Raw genomic sequence first — 22,659 nt, forward strand, 5'->3', positions numbered from 1 at the left:
AGGCTAACTTCCCGTATAACCTAATCTCCCTGCTTTAATGCAATATACACAGAAGGCAAGCCAAGCTACTAGATTTGCAGACCTAGCAGTCAGTTATAAAAATGTAAAGCTATTTTTGTTTTAGAAAATAAAAGCCACCAAGAACTAAATATAAAGCATTGGTATCTTTATTATGGCATAATGCAGTACTTTATACAGTAATTCACTTTAATGTAAAAACATTTTAAGTACAGTTTCAGGAAAACAACTACGTAGACAGCTGGAACATAAAAACGGGCTGTAATTTCAAAGTCCAGAGTTATTTGATAAAGTGGAAAATATTTTCTCTGTAGAAAATAGTAAAAATGATAACATTTCCCAATAAGCCCATTTAAACCAAATAATAAATATTGTTTAGTTTCTGTAATCCAAAAGAAACTTCATTTGCTTGAAAAGTCATATTTCATTTAAATTGTGTCAACTGAAATTCTTCCCTTCTTCCCCTTCACTGTTTGGTTTATGACAGATCATTTTTCTATAGGGTAACCCATTAATTCAAAATTTTAAATGTTTTCTAGCCTTTCATCCTGCAAGTAGAGCCAGTATGTCCTTTCATCATCTTGAAATGGCAAACTCTTTTATCCCAACAGTGAAATGCTTCATTAAACCATGCCCACATTTCTTACAAGCTACAGTTATCAACAAAGAAAACAAAAACCAACAAATCCTGAGCAGAGGATGAGCCATCTGGTCAGAGTTCAAGGGGAAAACTGAATCTAAATAGAAAAAAAAAAGGGCATTGTTTCAACTACCAGGAGCTGATGGGTTATCAGAGCCCTTTAATGGCAGGTGATTGGTAAAGGCGGTAAAGGACCATACTAAAATGAAGGTCTTAGTTGATCCAAACAATTAAGAAAAATAACAAAATAAAATGACAGTGTGTGGTTCTGACTTTCCTTCCAAGCCTGTTCTAAGATCCCTGCACAGAATCTCCGGTACAGCTAGAGGACACCACTACTCAAGCTTCTGTGCTAGGTGGGATGATTCCCAAATAAAAAACCGAGCAGTAGGCAGGGGCTATGCTTCAGTTCCCTCAAAGTAAGAGCTTAAAATGGCACACCTTGTTGTAGAAGGACTCTCTGAGCTGTGATAATTTTTCAGAGAAGCAGCTTAACAGAAATAGATTTTACGTTGTGGTTTAAGATCCAAGCCACTGAAAACAAGCCTGTCCCACTGTGCCCTTTAATAGCCCCAGACTGCACACTAGCAGACACAGGCCCTCCAGGAGCCACGACTCAGGACGTGCTCACCACTCAGAGCACGCTTCTCCACCTCCTTCCCTGTCACAATCAAAGACACCTTTGTGGCTTTTTTGAGACATTTGTCAGCAACACCAACTGAGCCCCATGCTCCATTATTTCTTCTGGGTAAATCAATCTTCCAAAAGTGGATCCAGTCTCATTACTGACAAGAAAAGCTAGACATGTCAGGCATTTGGGCTTGAACTTTACAGACATTGGGTCCTATAAAAATGTACTTCTATATACACTTGTCTGGAGAATCCACTGGAACACAAATCACCTAATGAGTATGTGAAGACACTAGAGTGAATCTATGCTGTCTGTTCTACCCTCAACATCCAGAGCCTGGCACAAACTATTCAAATCAGCTAAGTCTGAAGTGGCTCTTGAAAAGCACTGCTCAGCATCAAACCTCAGCAGACACATATAAACACAGCAATTGTTTGCAAGGAGTCCAGGATGCCAAGGAATGCAACAAACACATTCCGCCCTGGCTCTTGCAATCCTCCTGAGACTGAGGCAGCCCCTAGGGACTCTCTTTGAAGGATGAGTTGGACACGTGTATAGGGACTAGAGATGTAGTTTAGTTGCAGGGCATGTGTATGCTCTGCTTGTGTGAGGTTCTGAGCTTAGGCCCCAGTGAGTGCACACATACACACACACAAGATGAAATTACAAGATCAACACACCAAGATAGGCAGATTCATGGTTGGTTTTACTTTGTAAATCTAAAAGTATGTTGGAAAATGATGCAATGAATCCTTATCCTCTTTCAAAATGAAGAGTTTGTGATGGTTAGTCGGACAGTTCAGAAGCCTCTCTGCAAGAAAGGGGGCGCCGAGAAGTGGTAAAAAAGGAAGGAAGCACTGGGGCTTTGTCAGCAGGGTGGACCCTGGGGTCCACAGTGGGAACAGTCCCTTCTGGCCTCTACTCACTGACCAAACGCTTTACCAAAACTCCGCTTCTGGCCCCTGTTGCCACCTCCTGGTCGCTGTCCTCGGAAGTTTCTACTTCCACCCCGCTGTCCCTGGCCCCGGAAGTTCCTGCTTCCACCCCGCTGTCCTCTGAAAGCACCGCGGCTGCCATCACGCTGACCCATGCGGCCTCGATAGCCGTCTGGAGGTCCCTCCAGCTCTGGCGGCTCGGTGGCCACGGTGAGCTGCCAGCGTCTCGAATCATGCCACTTCTCCTGTGGGTAGAAGGTTTGTTCCATGGTTTTATTAAATTTGGTAAAGCCACAAGAAAACTAATTGTCATGTCTCTAAGGAACAAGCTGTTACGTGTTTTAAAAAGCTGCTAGTACCAAAGCCATGTGGCTAGCGTGGGGACAAGCCTTCTGAAGGCCAGTCCTCATTCTACATTTTGAGTTTGCTGCAGCTGTCTGAAGCACACACTCAATACAGCGCTAGAAAACACAGCAGCAGCAAGTGTGCAGGGGAGCGCTCTGCAGATGCTGGGCCCAGGTCCTGGAAGGAGCAAGGCAGGCCGAGCAGCAAGGTCACAATAGTGCTGGGGGGACAGATCTCTGCAGCCCACATTGCCAGAATAAATACTGTATGGTCTACAAATAGTAAAATCAAGAAGAAAATACCTGTATTTCTGTGACTGCTTCAGTGCGGACATCAAAACAAACCCCCTAAAAACCAAAGGAGGTAGAGTTATTCCAACCAACACAGACACACCAAAATACAAAGAAAGTAGCAGGCCCTGAGACAGCGGACCCTAGAGCATGGCTAACTCCTGAGAACAGCAGCAGGAGGGGAAGGGTCTGCAGCTACCCAAGCAAGTAGTCATGGCTAGTGTACTGTGCTAACCCGGAGCCAGGATGACAATGAAAAGAAGAAAATTAAACTGTCTTCTAGTTTTTCATAATTCAGTTTTCTGTGAGAACACTAGAAAAGGGATCTATCTAGTCCACATTATCAGATCTTTGATAAGCACTTCCCTTCCTTATCAGTCGGGGAAGGCGCCATCAGCACCAAATGACTCCTGTAATGGCACAGTTGAGCTACACTTTTCCACCCATGAATTTACCCAGCCACAGCTCAGGTGCTGAAGGACTCTGGCATTTGTGGGCTTCTCCAAAACACTGGGCATTCGGGTATCCCAGAGAGGTTCTGGCCTGGAGTAGGGTCACAGGCTTGAGGCCGTCCATTGTAAGTAATCAGAGCGGGAGAAAATATTATACCCCAAGAACTCTGCCATACAGGTAAGGACTGGGAAAGTGCGCTGAGTGTGAGCTCAGTGAAGGACACCGAGGAGTGGAAGACGCTGTGGCTGTGGTGGTTTGAACATGCTTGGCCCATGGGAAGTGGCACTATTAAGATGGATGGCCTTGCTGGAGAAAGTGTCACTGTGTAGGCAGGCTTTGAGGCCTCCTAGTGCTCACGCTCCTTCCAGTGCAGAAGATTCTCCTCCTGACTGCTACAGAAGTTAGCTTCTTCCTGGCTGCCTTTGGATCATGATTTCGACCTCTCTGCTCCTCCAGCACAAGGTCTGCCTGCACACAGCACTGTCCCCACCATAATGCTAACAGACTGTACACCAGCCCCAATTAAATGTCTGCCTTTATATGAGAGCTGCCTTGGTCATGGAGTCTTTGCAGAGCAATGAAACCCAAGACAGTGACCAAGGTCAGCTGCCAGTGGGAATAAGATGGTGTGCTTCGTATCCTGTAGTGCTGGGTGCTAGGGGTGGCAATGGGGAACTAGACAAGTTTATCCTCAGCTTCTGAAGATGGCTCATGGCTTCTCTGATCAGGCATTACCCAGTTCACAAACATCTTTACCTAATACTGGGCTCTGGGTTTTCCATATGTACACATGTGTGTCTGTGTGACCACAGAGGGATTCCCATAGTCAAAACTATTTCTCTAATAATACTTATCTGCCCTTTTTATTCTCATTTCCCATAATGTAGCAAAAGCTTAAATGTTTGGGTGCTAAGACTAGACGTTTCAAACTTTAACTCAAAATACTGAAGTTGTGAAGGGGTGACGGGGTCTAGCACTGCGTCCAGCTTAGGCTGAAGACAGCGCTGAGGACAGCTGTGGAGAGTGAGATCAGCACCCCATCAGGCAGGGAGAGGACACACCCTGAGGCCCAGGCTAACCCCGAGGTGTGCTGAGGTCCCGGAGGGCTAGCACTCACCAGTTTTCCTTTGAGGAAGACCATTCCTTTCACTTTGGCATCGATGCTCTCGCCCAGCTGCTCCTTAAGTTCTTTCCAAGCGTAACTGATGTTGGGCATCTCAATGGAGCAGCGTAGGATCATGGTCACAAAGCCCTTGGGGGAGAAAGGCACACAACCTTGAAAACCAATCGGCAGAAGCTTTTGCTCTGGGGAGGGAAGGACTTCTAGAGAAGCTCTCTCCATGACAGCGCACCCCCCCCCCCGGTCACCCAATGGATGCCAGTAGACTGGGGCAGTCCTAGGAAGACTGTTGGGAGTACCATCACCAGTACCCAGTCCTTAGCTTTCTAAAGGATCTGCACTGAAGGGGACTGGTTGGGCATGAGGAATGGATCCATCAGTGAACTTCTTATGTCACATGGGGCTACAATCAATAAACACACCAGATTTCAAAGTGTCAAAGGAATTCACCACTGCAACTAACAAGTTAGTGCATTTTAATTCCATTCTAGCTAGCACCTGTTTTTTAGCATATTTTAACTTTCTCATTTGTCTGTGAGCTCCCGTGTAGAAGCCAGGGATCAGGTCAGAAATCTGTTCTCCCCCTCCACTATAAAGATCCCGGATATGGGATTTAGGTGGTTGTAAGGCTTGATGGCAGGCTGTTACCTGCCCAGTCTCACTGGCCCTTCATTTAAAAGAAAACTGTAGTAAACCATTACCCATAGCAGTCAGCGTCATTTCTCCTTCCAACCCACCCCTGGGAAACACCCATCTCTTCTGCCCCTATTGATTCTGTTTTTAATTAGGAAAATGGCAAAACACAGCCAGTGCCTTCATGCCTCTAGAAAGGGGAAACCAATGAGGAAGTTTAAATGAACTCTTCTAGTTTTGCTTAAGCCCCTTTGTAAAGTACCAAACCTTACTTACTGCTTGCGAGTTGATCAGGGAGCGCTGATCGACGGATGTGGCTCCTGAGATGTGGGCCAGAGCAGCTGCCAGGGCCTCTACAGCTCCCTTCTCCTCAATCAGCTTCTCAGCTGACTGCTTGAAATGGCTAATGGCAGTGGGAGGCACAGAATCCAAGAGCCTGTGTGTGAGAGAATAAGACAAAGAACACTTCAGTAACAAAGTGAATGAGGTTTAGAACGGGCCTCAGCACGCTGGGGGTGTAGCTAAACTGGCAGGAAGAAGTAGTCCTGGGTTCAATCCCAAGCACTCCATTAACTGGAGGCGCTGCCACATTCCCAGCTCTGAGGACGCAGAGGCAGGAGGATCTTAAGTTCAAGGTCATCTTCTACTACAGTGAGTTCCAAGCACTCTTGGGATATAAAACTCTGCCTCAGTATAAGATACAATGGGGCTCCAGTAGTGCATTTGTTTGCTTTTATTGTGCCCTTTGGGACAGGACTTTATCTGCCTGAAAACCTGCTGTGCAGAGCAGACTGGCCTGACACTCCTGGTTCCTGCTGGGATTCCAGACATGCTTCACCATGCCCAGCCCACATACTACCTTTAAGTGAGAGATTATAAAGTATTTAACTCTAAACAAAACACTGATCACAAGCAAGTATGTGATGCTACTTTTAAAAGTAGAAAAAACTATAGCCAGTTACATTCTACACTTTTCCCAAGTGCTCTACAGCAGATCTCAGAACACCGTATGTGTGCAGGCTGGCTCTGTCTTGGCCGTACAAATCAGCACATCAGTATACTAAGTAAGGTAAGCTGCACTGGCAAAGGGCTGATATCCCAAAGAACATTGCGTACCCACTACTAGAATCTGCCTCTTCTTCCTGGTCACCAAGCCCATATTTCCTGAACTAGTCAGTATCCCACAGTACCCCACGGTGCCACAATTCCTTAAGGAAAACATGCTACCATAAAATCAATTAAAAATGCGGCTTGGGGAAGACTCCCAAGGTCTCCTAACATGTCCTTTGCCTATGGACTCCCTTGCCTATTTACTACCCATTCAAACTATACACTTCAGTAGAAACCAACTTCTTACTAAATCCTGGGTGATCATAGTTATCAGCTACCATGTGGTTGCTGGAAATTGAACTCAAGACCCTCTGGAAGAGCAGCAGCCAGTGCTCTTAACCACTGAGACATCTCTCCAGTCCCATGTTACTCATCATATGCACTTAAAAAATAAAAAATAGCCGGGCATGGTAGTGCACACCTTTAATCCCAGCACTCAGGAGGTAGAGGCAGGCAGATTTCTGAGTTTGAGGCCAGCCTGGTCTACAGAGTGAGTTCCAGGACAGCCAGGGCTATACAGAGAAACCCTGTCTCGAAAAACCACAAAAAAAAAAAAAAAAAAAAAAAAAAAAAAAAAAAAAAGAAAGAAAAGAAAAACAAAAATGGTCCAAAAAGCAGCATCAAAACAGACCTTGGTGTTGGTATAGACTGTACCTGATGGCGTCTTTGCTGGAGGCTTTTATTATTTCCGATGCAGAAGGAACACCTATCCGTTTAAATTTAATTCCCTACAAAAAAAACAAACCACAATTTCACGGTTTTCAAAGATTATTGTTTCTACTGAGGTTAAGTAATTTATTCCTTAAATCTATCAAATAAACCTTTTTACTCTGTGCCCTGTTTCCTGGATTAATAGTTCTAAGGAGTTATGTTCTAGGCTGAGGGTGAGCCACAATGCGAAATTGTACGATGCTTTTCTCATCCCGTAGACTGAGGCTATGGGATTGGGGACAGAACTAATTCCACAGGTGAACACCCATCTTTTTCCCTCTCTGTAGGCAATGGACTCTTCATCCATCTCTGATCCCCTCCTCCCACCTCTCTACTCTGTGTGGCAGCCTTTTAGGGAAGCTCTTCAGTGCAAGTTAGTCAGCAGGCCTTCTACCATGGACCAACAAAGAAAACACAGCTTGCTGCCATGATTCCAAGGACTGACTTTGCCTTCAGAGCTTAGCATGTGTTGAATACAAGTTTGGAAACCACTTTACCGCTTTCTGCTCCACTTGTGCTAACTGGTACTCTTCTTTTTTCTGGTAAAAGCAGATGCAAACCCCTGTCCTTCCAGCTCTGCCTGTCCGCCCCGAACGATGAATGTAAGACTCTACATCCTGTGGAAACCAAGTGTATGAGTGACATGACAAAGATCAGGCAGCCTGTGCAGAGCTCAGTGACAAAACTGCTCAAAGAGTGGTCCCTGTCCTGTGTCCAAAGATCCCAAGGTTCTGTGTATTTCCAAGCTTCAAGTGGCTGCAGAAGAAGCGTTCAAGTATATTTTAGTAATATGTCTCGTTTACTCTGTACACTCACAAGTTAGAATGTTTCTATTCACAACAGGACATGAACCCATCCACATGTCCAAAAGATGAATGTATAAGAAAATGTACACAGCACAAACAGTGAGATGATGAGATCTGTGGGAAAATGGAGAAGCTGACGCAGAAGACTGAGTGCACAGCCTAACTGTAATCTCCCTCTTTCTCTCCATCCATCCATCCAACCATCTAAACTGACTGTGTACAGAATTCAGAAAAACAGAAAGGGCCTGAAAACTGCATAAAAGTCAGTAAAAGGACTTTTAGTAACACAAAGAAACAAAAGCAGTAATTTTGTATTGTTATTAAAAGAAAAAGCAAGCACAAGACCAAACATACCTTTGGTGGACAGCTCTGAACAACCAAGTCAACCTCAGGGATGTCTAACCCACGGGCAGCAACATTGGTCGCCACCAAAACTCCAAAACTGCCATTTCGGAAACCTTTCAGGGTGATTTCCCTTTGCTTCTGTGGAATGTCGCCATGTAAGGACTGGGCATCCTGCCAAAGAAATCAACTGACCTCAGAATTCAGAATTCCAGACACAACATGACACTCTCCACCAGCAACAAGAGCTCAGCTTGGACAGGGAATGACACAAAGTGAAAACAGATGCCCACTCGCCCACCCTCCCCCCTCTCTCAAATTTATTTATTTTATACATGAGTACTCTGTCTGCAAGTACACCTGCAGGCCAGAAGAAGGCATCAGATCTCACTATAGATGGTTATGAGCCATCACATGGTTGCAGGGAACTCAAGACCTCTGGAAAAGCAAGCAGGACCACTGAACCATCTCTCCAAACCTTTCCTTTTTTAAAAGATTTATTTATGAAGAGCAGATGTCTTCTTGCACCTGCTTCTTTTTTGTCTTTTTTTTTTTCCCAGAGCTGAGGTCCAAACCCAGGGCCTTTACCACTGAGCCATATCCCCAACCCCTTGCACCTGCTTCTTACATGGAAAAATCTTCAAACTGTTTGCAGCTCTCAGCCGTTTTTTGTTTTTTGTTTTTAAAGAATTATTTTATTTATATGAGTACTTTGTAGCTCTCTTCAGACACCCCAGAAGGGGGCATTCGATCCCATTACAGATGGTTGTGAGCCACCATGTGGTTGTTGGGATTTGAACTCAGAACCTCTGGAAGAGCAGTCAGATGCTCCATGGGTGGATGCTCTTAACCGCTGAGCCATCTCCCCAGCCCACATCAACTGTTTCTAACTACACTCTCCAAGGTTCAGAATATAAGCCACAGGAGACTACACCTACTCTGTACAGTGAACCACCACCCATGAGGCAGGACTGGTAGATTACATAAACCCTGATCATCAGAGACACTTCCCGTAATCTAACACAACATGGAAGTCACTGGATAATTGAAAACCAGAATGAAAGTAGAGTCCAAGATAAAGACTCACTGAAGACCCAGGCTTCAGGTATGAGAAGGACCAACCTGCTTTATGCACGTGTTCTGAGATAGCTCCTGGGCATCCTTCTTGGTTTCACAGAAGATGATCGTGCGCCCCTGATGACCACTGTACACTCGGATCACATCCCCAATCACCGCTGCCCTTTCTGACCAGTGACACTTAATCGCCAGGTGCTGAAGAAAAGAAGGAACACTTACTAAAGCCTAGCTGGACATTGCAGCTCCCTTCTCAACTCTTACATCTAACGCTTGGTACAGGAAGTAAACGCAGACCTTACAGGGCTGTCTGCTGCCACCATGGCTTAAAGGGAAAACAGGAAACTAAATAAACCCAAGTCAGGAGCAGCATGGGCTACCTCCAGGCTTATCCTTTTTCCAAAGAGCATCTGGTTTCATTGCATTCTAATGTAATCAGGAAACACTATTTCCCACACCCCCGCAGGAAACCAAATAACAGACAAGAAAGGCCTGTGCATGCTATGCCCCTTCATCCACTTAAAATACAACCTGCAGTAACTACTGTACAGGCCCGCTCTTGGGTGAAATGAATTCATCTAGGTACCGGAGCCTAAGATGAAACAGATTCAAGATGATGCACCAGATTGCTCTGCTGCCCACTAGTGGCTGAACTCCGAATGTAACCACTTTGTTTATCTAATTCAAACGCAAGGTTCCAAAGACTGAAATCAGGCTGCTAGATGATGCAATCCAGAAAGCACAGACACCATACATAAAAGAAATGTTAATTGGCTCTGCATAGGGACTGAGTATTTATCTGGAAAAAGAGCTTGGATTTGCTACTGTTAAAACTATCAGACAGGAAACAGAATGATTTAACTACTTCCGGCAACTAAATGAATCATTTACCTCCACAGTTATAGCTGCTTTCTGAGTCTTTTTACCAATCAGGTCCACCTGTTCGTATGTAGATTTCATGTATTTCTTAGCAACATTAAATACCCAATGAGGGCAAGTTGCAGAGAAAAGCAATGTTTGGGGGTTGTCTTCAGAATCTTGGGGGAAAAAGAAGTCAGTGTGAATAATCCAAGCAAGCCTGCATACACAGCACTCCACCTCACCTGGCACCTCCACCGCAGCACATTACCACGGACCACTGGCAGCCAGCCATGCATCAAAGACACAATAAAAAGAAGCCAAACACTCCCACCACACAGAAACTGAAATGATCTGTCATCATAATGGATCCCCAAATGACAAAAGTATGTGCAATCAGATTTATTTCCAGCCTCTGTCACTCACAGGAAATCCATCCCAGGAAGGAGGCCTGCCAACTGGATGAAAAATCCTGGAAGCCCAGGAACCAACCAGCATAGACCGCTAACCAAGTAGCCCACAATCAAACGAATCCCACAGCGGTTTAGTAGATTAAGAATCTAGAACCAGGGCTAGGGGTGCAATCCAGTGACAAAGCCTTCAGCTCAATTCTCAGCACCCGCAAACGACAAAAGACCCTCAATGTATGTGCTCATCTGGATTTAGGGACACTACTATTCTCAGAAGCCCTGAGGATACAAGCTGACAGAACAGGTCCAGTGCACTTTACAGCTGATCAGTAGCTCTACTTATGAAGGTCTGTATTATAGAACCAACTCTAGGTACTGTAGAACTCCAACCGTGACCAGAACCCTCTGATATGACTGACGGTTATAAAACGAGGTAGGTGGTTGAATAAATCACTTGACAAAATTTTAGTATCTAACAGTACATACACACCAGGAATACACTGAAAACTGTTAGGAACAGTGATCAAGCTGGCACAATTATGAATTTTTTCTTTTATTCTCCCAAGCTTTTGCCAATTATATAACCTTCTAATTAATTTTTTAATTTTTCCAAACTTTAGCCAGGTAGTAGTGGCACAAGCCTTCCCTAGTGCTCAGGGAGCAGAGGCAGGAGAGTCTGAGTTCAAGGCCAGCCTTGAGCAGACTGAACTCCAGGATAACTAGGGCTACACAGAGAAACCCTGTATCAAAAAACACGTTTTCCTGAGTGTCCTTATTATCTCCTAGAAGACAAGATCACCATGACCCTTCCTGAGGTCCCCTCCATCAGTCCCTTAAATTTGGGGCTTACCTTTCTTGTATGCCACACATAAAATTTCTTCCACTTGATCAGCAAAACCCATATCCAACATCTGGTCGACTTCATCCAGGACAACGTGTTTAAGTTTGGTGAGATCTAGCTTGCCATTCTGCAAGTGGTCTTTAATACGACCTGGGGTCCCAACCAGTATATCAATCCCACTCCGCATTCGTTCAACTGTAAAAAATTACCAACGAAAAGAGATGCCGCCTTGTTTTCAAACTCCTTTTATCAATCATGGAAAACCCATTTAAATACTTTTTATTCTAAAATATAGTATATATAGTAATACACAGCTACAAAGTCATGACAGCAACAACCCCGGGGGTGCATCCACCCCTGCCTGAATGGCTGGGCCAGCGCACCAACACAATAGGAAAATGATCCACCAGGAAACAGTGGCACAAGAATGACTTCCTGTTTGGCTGGCAGAAAATGTCAAGACTTCAGGCCATAAGTGATACTCTTAGAGAAATAGAAACAGTATTACTTTGGTTTTGAGACAGGGCATCAGTATGTAGTTCAGAATGCTCTTAAACTCAGCCCTCTTTCCTGCCATCACTCACTCAAGACTAAAAACCAGGCACCTCCTGTGGTGTGGCTGAGTGGGCATAAGAAAGTGAGAGGGCACAGAAGGGCGACTACTCTATGGAACTCTATGGAACACTGGGACCACGGTGCTCACCCTCTGCACCTGCCGTGGAGGCAATCCGGAGGCTTTTTTGCCTGTGCTGCCGCTGTAGTCTATGGACTACACTAGGCATCCTACGTTATTCAACACAACCTTCACAAAGAGGAAAAACCAAGCAACATGGACACCTAATTAGTATGGGATCAGTCAAGAGCCAATCAAACCCAGGCCTTCCAAAGCAGGATGGCTGTGTGCCATCCTCATTGTGTGCCAATGTTTGATTCTCCTTTCCAAGAGACAGCATGGTCCTAATTAGGAAGCACTAGAATGGGACAAAGGGACTGTACCCTTGGCTGATGCTTGTGAAAAAAAAAGGGCCATTGCAGCAAGAAATGCACATATAAAAGGGGTGAGACTGACACCGTGTCTGTCCTCTGAGTCATTAGAGCACTGAACACCCAAACCAGGGCTTACCTAGAATCACCTAGGACCCCACTCTTCACCATCCTTAAATAGCAGGCAAGAAACCCCGAAAATGTGATACTCTTCAAGTTGAGGAGGCACCCACAACAGCCTCCCCTCCCCAGCTTTTGAATGCACTTACTCTGACCACCGTAGGGTGTTCCACCATAAAAACAAGCTACGGACAGCTTTTTGGTGATGTTGCTGAAGTCTTTGCTCACTTGATTTGCTAATTCTCTTGTGGGTGCAAGGACTAGCACCTGAAAGAGAGAAACCCAGGATTTCAAAGTGCTATGCGGTATTTGTCTCTCCGCTCCTCCAGAATCCACAACGCTGTGTTCGTCCTACCCCATCCTGCCATACATGGAACCAGTCACCATGTGCTCGGAGAGAAATCCCACACACTACATGGACAGGCGCTATACCATCCCCAAGCAGTGTTCTAAGAGCCTGTGGTCACACCAATCAGGAGTAAGTGTTCACACACTGCTGCTCCAGAGAACTAGTGAACAACTACAGAGGTCCAGTAAAACAACCTAACATTAGCTGATGTTCCAGTTTTCCCTGCTGCCCTAGGTGCTGAGAAGTACTTTCTACTTATTATTCCAAATTAATTCTCAACACATTTTGAGGCAGACATTAAAAGAGTAAATGACTGGAGTCCAAGGGCCAGATGGAGACTAAGCTTAAACTCAAACTGCAGCAGGCAGGCCCAACCCTGGTAGACAAGTCCTTTACACTCATTCGGCTCACTCTGGGCAATAGCAGGAACACTGATCCAGAAGCCAGTCATGGCTTACATTCCCAGCACAAGAGGCAGAGGCAAGCAGATCTCTGTGAGTTAGGGACCAGCCAAGTCTATAGAGACTCTGTCAAAAATAAATACCCAGGACCAGGCCTGTGAGACCCAAGAACATCCAACATTTGAAAGGAAATAAGAACATTAGTAAGCATGGATGATCACAGCCACAGGAACGACACACAGAGCTGATGGCCAACAGTCTCAAAGATTCACCCCTGCCTATCTCAGATACACTGAGTGAAACAAGGACCTCACAGGTTCTGTCAGCTGTCCCTGAGCCTGTGAGGCACTTAAGATAGTTACCTGAGGGGCTCGGCCTCTCTTCCTCTCTTGTAGCCCACCTTGAAGTTTCTCAATTAAAGGGATGGCAAAAGAGAATGTCTTCCCGGTGCCTGTCCGTGCCTGGGCAATTAAGTCTTTCCCACTGTACACATGGTGGAAGGTCTTGGCTTGTATAGGAAACAGGAAGTTCACCCCACGAGCTGTGAACGCATCAATTGTGTTACCTTTGTTTTATTTTCAGTATCAGGGAGCAAACCCCGAGCCTTTGCTAAAATATCAACCCCCAACTTTAATACAGTCATACTCGTGGTCCTGCAGAATTAGGGAACTCTACCCTTTCCTTCCTTCCCTCCCTTCCTCCCTCCCCCCCCCCCATCTTATGCATGAGTACACTGTATCTGCTTTCAAACAAACCAGTAGAGAGCACTAGATCCCATTACAGATGGTTGTGAGCCACCATGCGGGTGCTGGGAATTGAACTCAGGATCTCTGGAAGAGCAGTTGGTGCTCTTAACCACTGAGCCAGCTCTCCAGCCCAGATTCTACCTTTTCATGAACATCTACGAAGTCTGAGTCAATATATTCCTAGTATATTCCTAGTGGAACCCACTAGACTGAAAAGTATTTTTAATAACTTCTAATTGTAATTTAAAGTATGATGTTACTTTTGATCAAATTTCACTCACAAGCTCATCTGAACTTTAAAAAAAGAGGCTCTATGACTCATTTACCCTTCAATACTGTGCTGTGCTAGGGGAAGCATCTGAACCACTCAGCGGGAACACACAGATCAGAAGACCCAAGACACCTGTGGACATTAATCTTAGGTGGGAGAAGATGACAGATCACACTTCTGAATGTGGACTACGTTTTAGTAACTGACCTCAAACTGCACAACCCCACGTCTAATGCACAGGCCTCCTCCACTGTAGCCTAGATGCCTGCGGGATGAAGTGGTCTCCACTCGCCACAGCAGAGAGCTAAGTTATTAGGTTCTGGACCTCACCTTTAAGAAGCTTGACAGTCTCTTCAGATATGGGAAAATTAGAGAAAGCTCCTTCTTTCTGCTCCACAGGTATTTCCTATCAAAGCAAAAGATCACAGAAATCAGTAATTCACACACAAGTGAATGCAGGAAACCTTTGAAGAAAGAAAAGCCATCCTCGCACAGCTCTGGAGCAGAGCAGAGGCACTTGCTGTCTAACCCCGAGGAACTGAGTGTGAACAGCAGAACCCACAGGGCAGACAGAGAACTGATTCCAGAGACTGTCCAACCTCCACACTCGCCATGGTATGTGCACCAGCCCTTCACAAAAACTGAATGGTTTTTAAAAAGAGGAAAAAAGCTCACCTAAACACACCAGTTTACAAACCAATCAAAGAGGGGCTGGGGAAATGGCTCAGTGCATAAAAGCCCTGGCTAACCTGACAAGACAACTGAGTTCAACCTTCAGACCTCATGATAGAAAAAACAAACAAACAAACAAACAACAACAACAACAAAAGATTTGGGCTGGAGAGATGGCTCAGTGGTTAAGAGCACTGACCGCTCTTCCAAAGGTCCTGAGTTCAAATCCCAGAAACCACAATGTGTGAGATGTGATACCCTTTTCTAGTGCATCTGAAGACAGTTATAGTGTACTTTGATATAATAATAAACAAATCCTTGGATTTGCTCCAGAGCGAGCAAGGCCAGAGCGAGCGGAGCTGAAGCCGGGCAGACTGGAGGGAGCAGAGGTCCTGAATTCAATTCCCAGCAACCACATAATGGCTCACACCAACTGTACAGCTACCGTGTACTCATATACATAAAATAAATAAATCTTAAAAAAAAAAACAAAACAAAACAAAAAAACAAAAAAGGAAGAAAGAAAAAGAAAAAAAGATTCCGAAAAGTTTCCTCCAACTTCCAGACACACACCTGCGTGTTCTCTTGTGCTGTACAGTGAATTCAAGGCCAGTCTGGAAATATCTTAGCAAGACCCAGTCTCAACCCACCGGATGCCTAACAAAGAGGCCTGGGTGTGCCTTTATTCTTAGCATTTGAGAGGCAGATCTCTGAGTTCTAGGCTATCCAGGAATATAAAGTGAAACCTCATCATTAAAACAAGCAAACAAACAAACAAACAAACCAATGTGGCACACTGCTTTAATACAGTGCTTGGACAAATCTCTGAGTTCAAGGCCAGTCTGGTCTACAGAGTAACCCCGTCACAAGGAAAGGAAAAAAAAAAGGGTATTAAAAAAGTGGAGACCCAAGAGATCAATCACTGATTATTAAGAATATATTTACTTACTCCCAACACCAGGGGAGATAGTTCTCTGTGAGTTCTAAGCCAGCCTGGTCTACATAATTAATTCTAAAACCACCAGGGCTATGTAGTGATCCTGTCTCAAAAACCAAACCAAACCAAACCATCCCAGAGGAGCCAGGTTCAATTCCATGTACAACTCCAGAGGCTGATGATTCAAATGGGCAACAGACACACATGTGGTATACACACATATAGACAAGTGAACAGCATACACAGGACACACTCATACAGCAGAGGTCCAGGTTTGCATCCCGGGATGCACATGGAGGTTCACAACCATCCACAACTCTGGTTCCAGGGGATCCAAGGGGCACCAGGCACAAGCAAGGCTCAGAGATACACATCCAAGTGAAACACCCATACACACAAAAATAATAACATAAACCTGTAACATTATTAAAGCAAATACTGAGTAGAAAAGGAATGAGGAAGTTGATTTCTAAACATTACATACATTATATACCTATTAAATATACTCAGCATGTTGTAAATGTACATTAAATACATTGTAAGGAAACATCAAAACTGCCAACTGGCTACCTTTCTACCTGCCGAGGACTTGGTAGTGTACGGAGGGAGGGAGCTAGCTAAAATTCTAGGAAGCTTCTTTCCTTCAGATTAAATTCTCTGATTTTCTTGATACTTTTGAGTCAGGAAAACCCAGTAAGCACTGACATGAACCTAAGCACAAGAAGCTTTCATAGATGAAGGTTTCCTTTCCTGAGACAGGGTCCCATGTGGAGCCCCCTGGCCTGGACCCCTAGATCCCCACTGCCTTGGCCTCTAGGGTTACAGGCATGAGCCAGCACACCCAGCCTGCACTCTTCTTCCCCAGGTTTCTGGACAATCACAAAATCCATGCCAGAGTGGACACTTCACCGTGTTCAACACAAGTAACTCAATGGCCAAGGGGAAAAAAAAATCTCAGTAAGCACACCTCATCTTGGTGGTTTATTTACTGAGATCAAAATTCAGTGACAGGGAAGGAACCTAGGACCGAGTTACCCAGCTGGAACTTTCCAGCTGCTTCAGACTTGGCAAGTGGAGCAAGGCTTTCCCTGAACCTCAACACACTTCCTCATTTGTGAACAGTGTCTTGACAGGACAGGCTATAGTTTCTGTATACTTTGTATACTTATTTATGGATGAGTATGGGTGTTTATCTGCAGGTCTGTGCACCACATACATGCTGGTGCATATGGAGGCCAGAGCCCCTCTGCAGGGGTTATATACCCCAAAGAGATGCTGATATAACAAATTCTCTTCTATTTTTTTTTTTTTTTTTTTTTTTTTTTTGAGAAAGGGTTTTTCTTTGTAGCCCTGGCTGTCCTGGAACTCACTTTGTAGACCAGGCTGGCCTCGAACTCAGAAATCCACCTGCCTCTGCCTCCCGAGTGCTGGGACTAAAGGCGTGCACCACCACGCCCGGCTTCTCTTCTACTATTAACATAGCATGCATGTTCAAGGCCCCGGGTTCGACTTCCACTGCCCAAACACTTTTAAAATGATTGCAATTATGCTTAGTTACTACCTATTTCTCTCTAACAATGAAACAGCCTAGTACAACTTTGCCAGCAGCTGGGACAAGAGCAAGGAAAGCATTTATCCCCAAGCCTGACAACCCAAGTCTCACCCCAGGACCCTCGCACTGGAGGGAGCATCAACTCCTGCAAGTGTTGTCCATGCACAGGCGCACACTCACCTTTTCTGTCTCGCTACTACTTTCCTCACCAGGAGCATCACTGGAGTTGGATTTCGGTTCAGAAGGTTGGGAGAGTCCATTCTTCACCCTGGGGCTTTTCTCTCCCGCATCTCCGTTTGCTTCCTTCCCTTTCTTCATCTTCTTGGGCTTAGGCATGTCTGCCTCTTCTTTGGGAGGCTCCTCTGTTATTATCTCTTTGGTTTCAGAGGCTGCTTCCTTCTCAAGGGGCTCCTTTTTCTTCTTGGAGGTTTTGCTTGTAGAAGCAGTGTCGTCTTGAGGCTCCTCCTCCTGCTTCTTGGCCTTCTTGGATTTAGGGGGATCCACATCATCTTCAGAAGGCCCTTTCTTGTTTGTTTTCTTTGCATTGGAGGAAGCGGCCTCTTCCATTCCTTCTGTTGCTTCTTCGGTCTTTGATTTTGTCTTCTCTTTTCTAGTTTTCTAAAAATTTATGAAAGACACAGCAAAAACTTCAAAAAACAATAAAGCTGCTATACTTGCATTTCACAACTATTTATAGTTGTGAAAAACACAGCTTTAGGCATTTCAACACTGTACAAGTTAAAAATCAACCCCCAGGACTGGAGAGATGGCTCAGTGGGTAAGAGCACCTGACTGCTCTTCCGAAGGTTCAGAGTTCAAATCCCAGCAACCACATGGTGGCTCACAAACACCCATAATGAGATCTGACGCCCTCTTCTGGTGTGTCTGAAGACAGGGACAGTGTACTTACATTAAATAAATAAATAAATAAATAAATAAATAAATAAATAAATAAATAAATAAATAAAGGAGTGCCGGGCATGGTGGTACACGCCTTTAATCCCAGTACTTGGGAGGCAGAGGCAGGCAGATTTCTGAGTTCCGAGGCCACCCTGGTCTACAGTGTGAGTTCAGGTCAGCTAGGGCTATACAGAGACTGTCTCGAAAAAAACAAACCAAACCAAACCAAAAAACCAGGAGACCATGAATTTGGGATGAGCAAGGTGGGAATTCTATGGAAGGAGTTGGAGGGAGGAGAGAGGAGGAGTGATGTAATTATAATTCTGGCTGTCCTGGGAATGACCTCTGCAGGACCAGGTTGGTATCAAACTCATAAGAGATCTGACTTCCTAGAGTTAAAGTCATGTTACTACACCTGGTTTAATGTAATTTTAATTATAAAAGGTCACACAGTACGTACGCTTTTTAATACCACTTCTTAGCTAAAATGAAAAGAAGTATATTGCAATAGTCACTAACATGGGGGAAATAAAAGAGTTCTTCAAACTAAGTCTTCAGGTCATATTGGCCAACCATTATAAACTTTTTTTTTTTTGCGTGACAGGGTTTCTCTGTGTAGCCCTGGCTGTCCTGGAACTCACTTTGTAGACCAGGCTGTCCTTGAACTCAGAAATCCACCTGTCTCTGCCTCCCAAGTGCTGGGATTAAAGGCATGCACCACCACTGCCCTGCCAGACTAATTTTTGAAAGAGACTACCAAGGCTCTAAACTACATACTTGAAAAAATGGTTCAGGGGGAAAATGCTTACTCTGCCAGTATGAGGGCTTGACAGGAAACTCTAGCAGCCACTGAATAATGAGTGTGGTGGCACATGCCTGTCACTCTAGCTGGTGGGGCTGGAGTGGGCAGCTAGCCAGCCTAGGCGTCCCCAAAAGTGTGTATTACTACAAGCCAGGGAAGTGGCGATACACACTTTAATCCCATCACTCAGGAGTTAGAGGGAAGTAGATCTCTAAATTCATGGCCAGCATGGTCTACAGAGCAAGTTCCAGAATAGCCAGGGCTATAGAGAAACTGTCTGTGGGTGGAGGGTGGGGTGAGAGTGGGGAAAGTAAGTGATAAAGGCACCCACCCAACATTGACCTCAAACTTCTGTACCCGCAGGGGCAAGCATATCCATGCCCATGTAGGAACACACACAGTATCAGTGAGCAAGCACTGTCCAAAAGGTAACTAAGAAAGAAGAAAGCAAGCAAGCTAGCTTTGGGTGCCCTCAGACATAACAGCAATAGCAGGTTTCTTTTCCCTCCAAAATTTCTATATGGTAAAACACTCAAGAAATTTGTACTTCAATGTGGATTCTCGTAGACACCATATGAAACAAAACTACCAAAAAATTCATCTATCATTTGCGTATGCGAAACTTTATTTGGACTTCATTTAAATGTGCAACTTTTCATATCATGGAAAATTGGTAGGGATTATTAGCCACCTACTAGATAGACTCTAGTAGTGTTCCAGGCAGTAAGGACTAAATCACAATTCTCAAATCATGGCCTAAGACAGCGATTCTCAACTTTTCAAATAGTTCATATTGTAGTGACCCCCAGCCAGAAAATTATCCCGTTGTTACTTTAATTTTTGCTACCGTTATGAGTCATAATATAAACATCTGCAGACTATCTGTCAGGCTAAGAACCGCAGGGCTAGAGCTACAGTGGGACAGCACCTGCCAACACGTGAGCGGCCCAAGGTTTGGTCCCTGGTACCACAAAAAAAAAAAATCTTAAAAATACTGTATCATGGACAATCTCTCCGCCCCATGAACATGTATCTGCTACATATATGAAAAACAGTAAGTCGAGTTCGGAATATAAACGTGTAGCTAGGTCCCTCCCTCCTGACTTCAGCATCAGGTGGCTGAACATGCGGATGTGAACGCTGTGCGCCCTGTGATTTCCACCTAATTCAAATACTACTGCTGCTCCTTTAAAAGGCTCCTACCTTCAAAGTCCCGGGAGACAGCAAAAAAACAAAAAAAAAAAAAAAAAAAAAGCTCAACTAAGTCGTACAACACAGGAGTTCCGGGATAATTTCCGAACCCTCCTACTTTGGTAGTTAGATACTGTCACAAGTTTAATATTTTTATGCAAGGAATTAAGAAGAGACAAGGCGATTTAACAGTGCTCACACAGATCCTTCTATATAATAGGGTGATCACTTAGCCAACCACGTTTTCTGTTTTGGGTTTTCTTTTTTTCTTTTTCTTTTCTTTTTTAGAGAGGGAACTGTGTCTGTGTGTCACAGCAGATGCCGACCATGTTTCAGACTTTGCGGTCTTCGGCTCCGGTCCGCACTGGGACGCGATCGGCAATCCCTTCCGCACTCCCAAGCCTGACCAGCCGGCACGGCGTGTCAGAGGGCCGGCCACGAGCTCCCGGCCCGGCCCAGTTCGGGGATCCCCCACTCCCTAGCAGGCTCACCTTCTCACTTGGCTTCGGCAGCGTCTCCATGCTCTCCTCGGCCTCGTCTGAGCCCAACTTGGCCCCACTGCGGAGTTTTCCCGGCATTATTCAGCAGCAGCTTCTCAGGCCTACCGGCTTCCTCAACCGCGTGCGAAGGAGAGAGGGCGACGGAGAAAGAGGACCGCCCCTCAGCCCGGACTATTCGTCACTTCCGCAACGGAGTGCATCCGGCGGAAGTAGTGTGCACCGGCACGGCTGCGGTTCGCGCGGCTTTGGGTGAGACCCGTGTGTGCAGCGTGGAGATGCTCTGCGCGGTCTGACTACAGCGGGATCGCCACGGCTAGACTTGGAGAACGACCTTGAATCTCACCCTGCTGCCTCCGCTTGCCTAGTCTGGGATTACCAGCTGGCAACATTTTCCCATGAAAAGCTGTGCGATGTGTACGCTACCTGTGGAAAACGGCTGGGTGGTGACAGATAAACCCAGGTGCTTTGGTGAGCACCGGAATTCAGGGACCGGCGAGATACCTCAGTCCTGGTGACCTGAATTTGTGATCCCTGGAAAACAGAACCAGCTGTGCAGTTTTATCGTGCACGCGCGCAGTGGCACCCAGGACACGCATATGCGTGCTGCACAATATGAACAATTTATTTTTTTTAAAGATTTGTTTATTTATTATATGTAAGTACACTGTAGCTGTCTTCAGACACTCCAGAATAGGGAATCAGATCTCGTTACGGATGGTTGTGAGCCACCATGTGGTTTCTGGGATTTGAACTCTGGACCTTCGGAAGAGCAGTCGGGTGCTCTTACCCACTGAGCCATCTCACCAGCCCCCCAATATGAACAATTTAAAAGAATCAGAATTGGCAGGGCATATGGGGTGCAAGACGCTAATGTCAGCACCCAGGAGCAAGAGGTAGACGAATCTATCGAGTCCAGCGTGGTGCACATAGTTAAAGGCTAGCCAGACACATGATGAAATTGTCTCAACAGCTCTCTCCCCGACCCCAAGTAACAACAAAAAAGTTCCCACAATTAACAAAAGTCTGGCCCTTTATCCATGTGTGCACTTTATAAACTTCCCGGGTATTCTTGTATGATAGACAGGGTTCTTTTGTTTTGTTTTGTTTTTTGCTTTGTTTTTCGAGACAGGGTTTCTCTGTGTAGCCCTGGCTGTCCTGGAACTCACTTTGTAGACCAGGCTGGCCTCGAACTCAGAAATCAGCCTGCCTCTGCCTCCAGAGTGGACAGACAGGATTCTAATAACATCCAAGCCCTGCTTGTCCTCAAGCACTACAGACCAAAGTTTCTCAAGTGAGTCGACACTCTGTTGGGGTTCAACGACCATTTTACCAGGGATCACATATCAAATATTTACATTAAGATTCAATAGCAAAATTACAGTTTTGAAGTAGCAATTTTTTTTTCAGAGCTGAGGACTGAACCCAGAGCCTTGTGCTTGCAATCGCTCTACGGCTGAGATAAATCCTCAACAACTAAAATTAATTCATTTTATGGTTGGGGATCACCACAACGTAAGGGGCATTAAAGGGCTACAGCATTAGGAAGACTGAGAACCACTGTTATAGACTAATGTAAGAAAGAGATGGACAGTTATCAATGGGTTTGAGGGCACACTCAGCCCCATAACAGGGCCTTGAGACTAGGAATGGATTCCCAAAGATGCCTAAGTTGGAGAGTTTACTACTACCATTGGATAAGGGAAAGAGGCCAATTGAATGATCAGTGACAATGCTGGTTTTGAGTCAGGCTTTCACTGTACACCCGTGACTGCCCTTGAACTCAGAGATCTGCCTATGATGGGATTAAATATTTGCACGACCACACTGGTAATACGTTTTAGAACTTCTTCTGAAGAACCAGTGATTCGGGGACTTGGGAGACATTTTATCATAGTAGTTTGAAAAATGAAAGTGAAACCAATTCTCTTCTTTATGTGAGTTCTGGGTATCGAACTCCATTCTTCAAGCTTGCATCAAGAGGTAGCAAGCGCCATATGGACTGAACCATCTCACAGGC

At 45.1% G+C, this 22,659-nt stretch overlaps 1 protein-coding gene across 2 annotated transcripts; it reads right to left on the minus strand.

Annotated features, from left to right (window-relative positions):
- Nucleotides 1-151: 151 nt before the first annotated feature.
- On the minus strand, nt 152-20,786 carry Ddx21 (DExD-box helicase 21). Of its 2 annotated transcripts, none has more exons than XM_021174467.2 (15): nt 20,634-20,786; nt 17,430-17,867; nt 14,419-14,494; nt 13,434-13,612; nt 12,471-12,588; nt 11,227-11,412; nt 10,000-10,145; nt 9,157-9,306; nt 8,047-8,208; nt 7,384-7,503; nt 6,830-6,903; nt 5,342-5,501; nt 4,430-4,564; nt 2,872-2,916; nt 152-2,469 (listed from the first exon to the last, which is right to left on the minus strand). In XM_021174467.2, the coding sequence occupies exons 1-15, from the start codon at nt 20,718-20,720 to the stop codon at nt 2,212-2,214; spliced, it is 2,334 nt and encodes a 777-aa protein (XP_021030126.1). In that variant the 5' UTR covers nt 20,721-20,786; the 3' UTR covers nt 152-2,211. The 2 variants fall into 2 exon arrangements, with proteins under 2 accessions (XP_021030126.1, XP_029338629.1); XM_029482769.1 differs by having other exon boundaries at nt 17,430-17,896; nt 20,634-20,719.
- Between the last annotated feature and the right edge of the window lie 1,873 nt (nt 20,787-22,659).

The sequence above is a fragment of the Mus caroli genome, chromosome 10 (assembly GCF_900094665.2).
Source record: "Mus caroli chromosome 10, CAROLI_EIJ_v1.1, whole genome shotgun sequence".
NCBI lineage: Eukaryota > Metazoa > Chordata > Mammalia > Rodentia > Muridae > Mus > Mus caroli.

Bases quoted from the DNA above. Each gene is read 5' to 3' on its own strand.
- Ddx21 (XM_021174467.2), bottom strand. From the start codon at position 20,720: ATGCCGGGAAAACTCCGCAGTGGGGCCAAGTTGGGCTCAGACGAGGCC. The intron at 9,307-9,999 runs GTAAATGATTCA...TCTTTTCTTCAG, and splicing joins AAGCAGCTATAACTGTGGAG to CACCTGGCGATTAAGTGTCA. The intron at 6,904-7,383 runs GTAAAGTGGTTT...TTTTTTTTGTAG, and splicing joins CACAAGTGGAGCAGAAAGCG to GGAATTAAATTTAAACGGAT.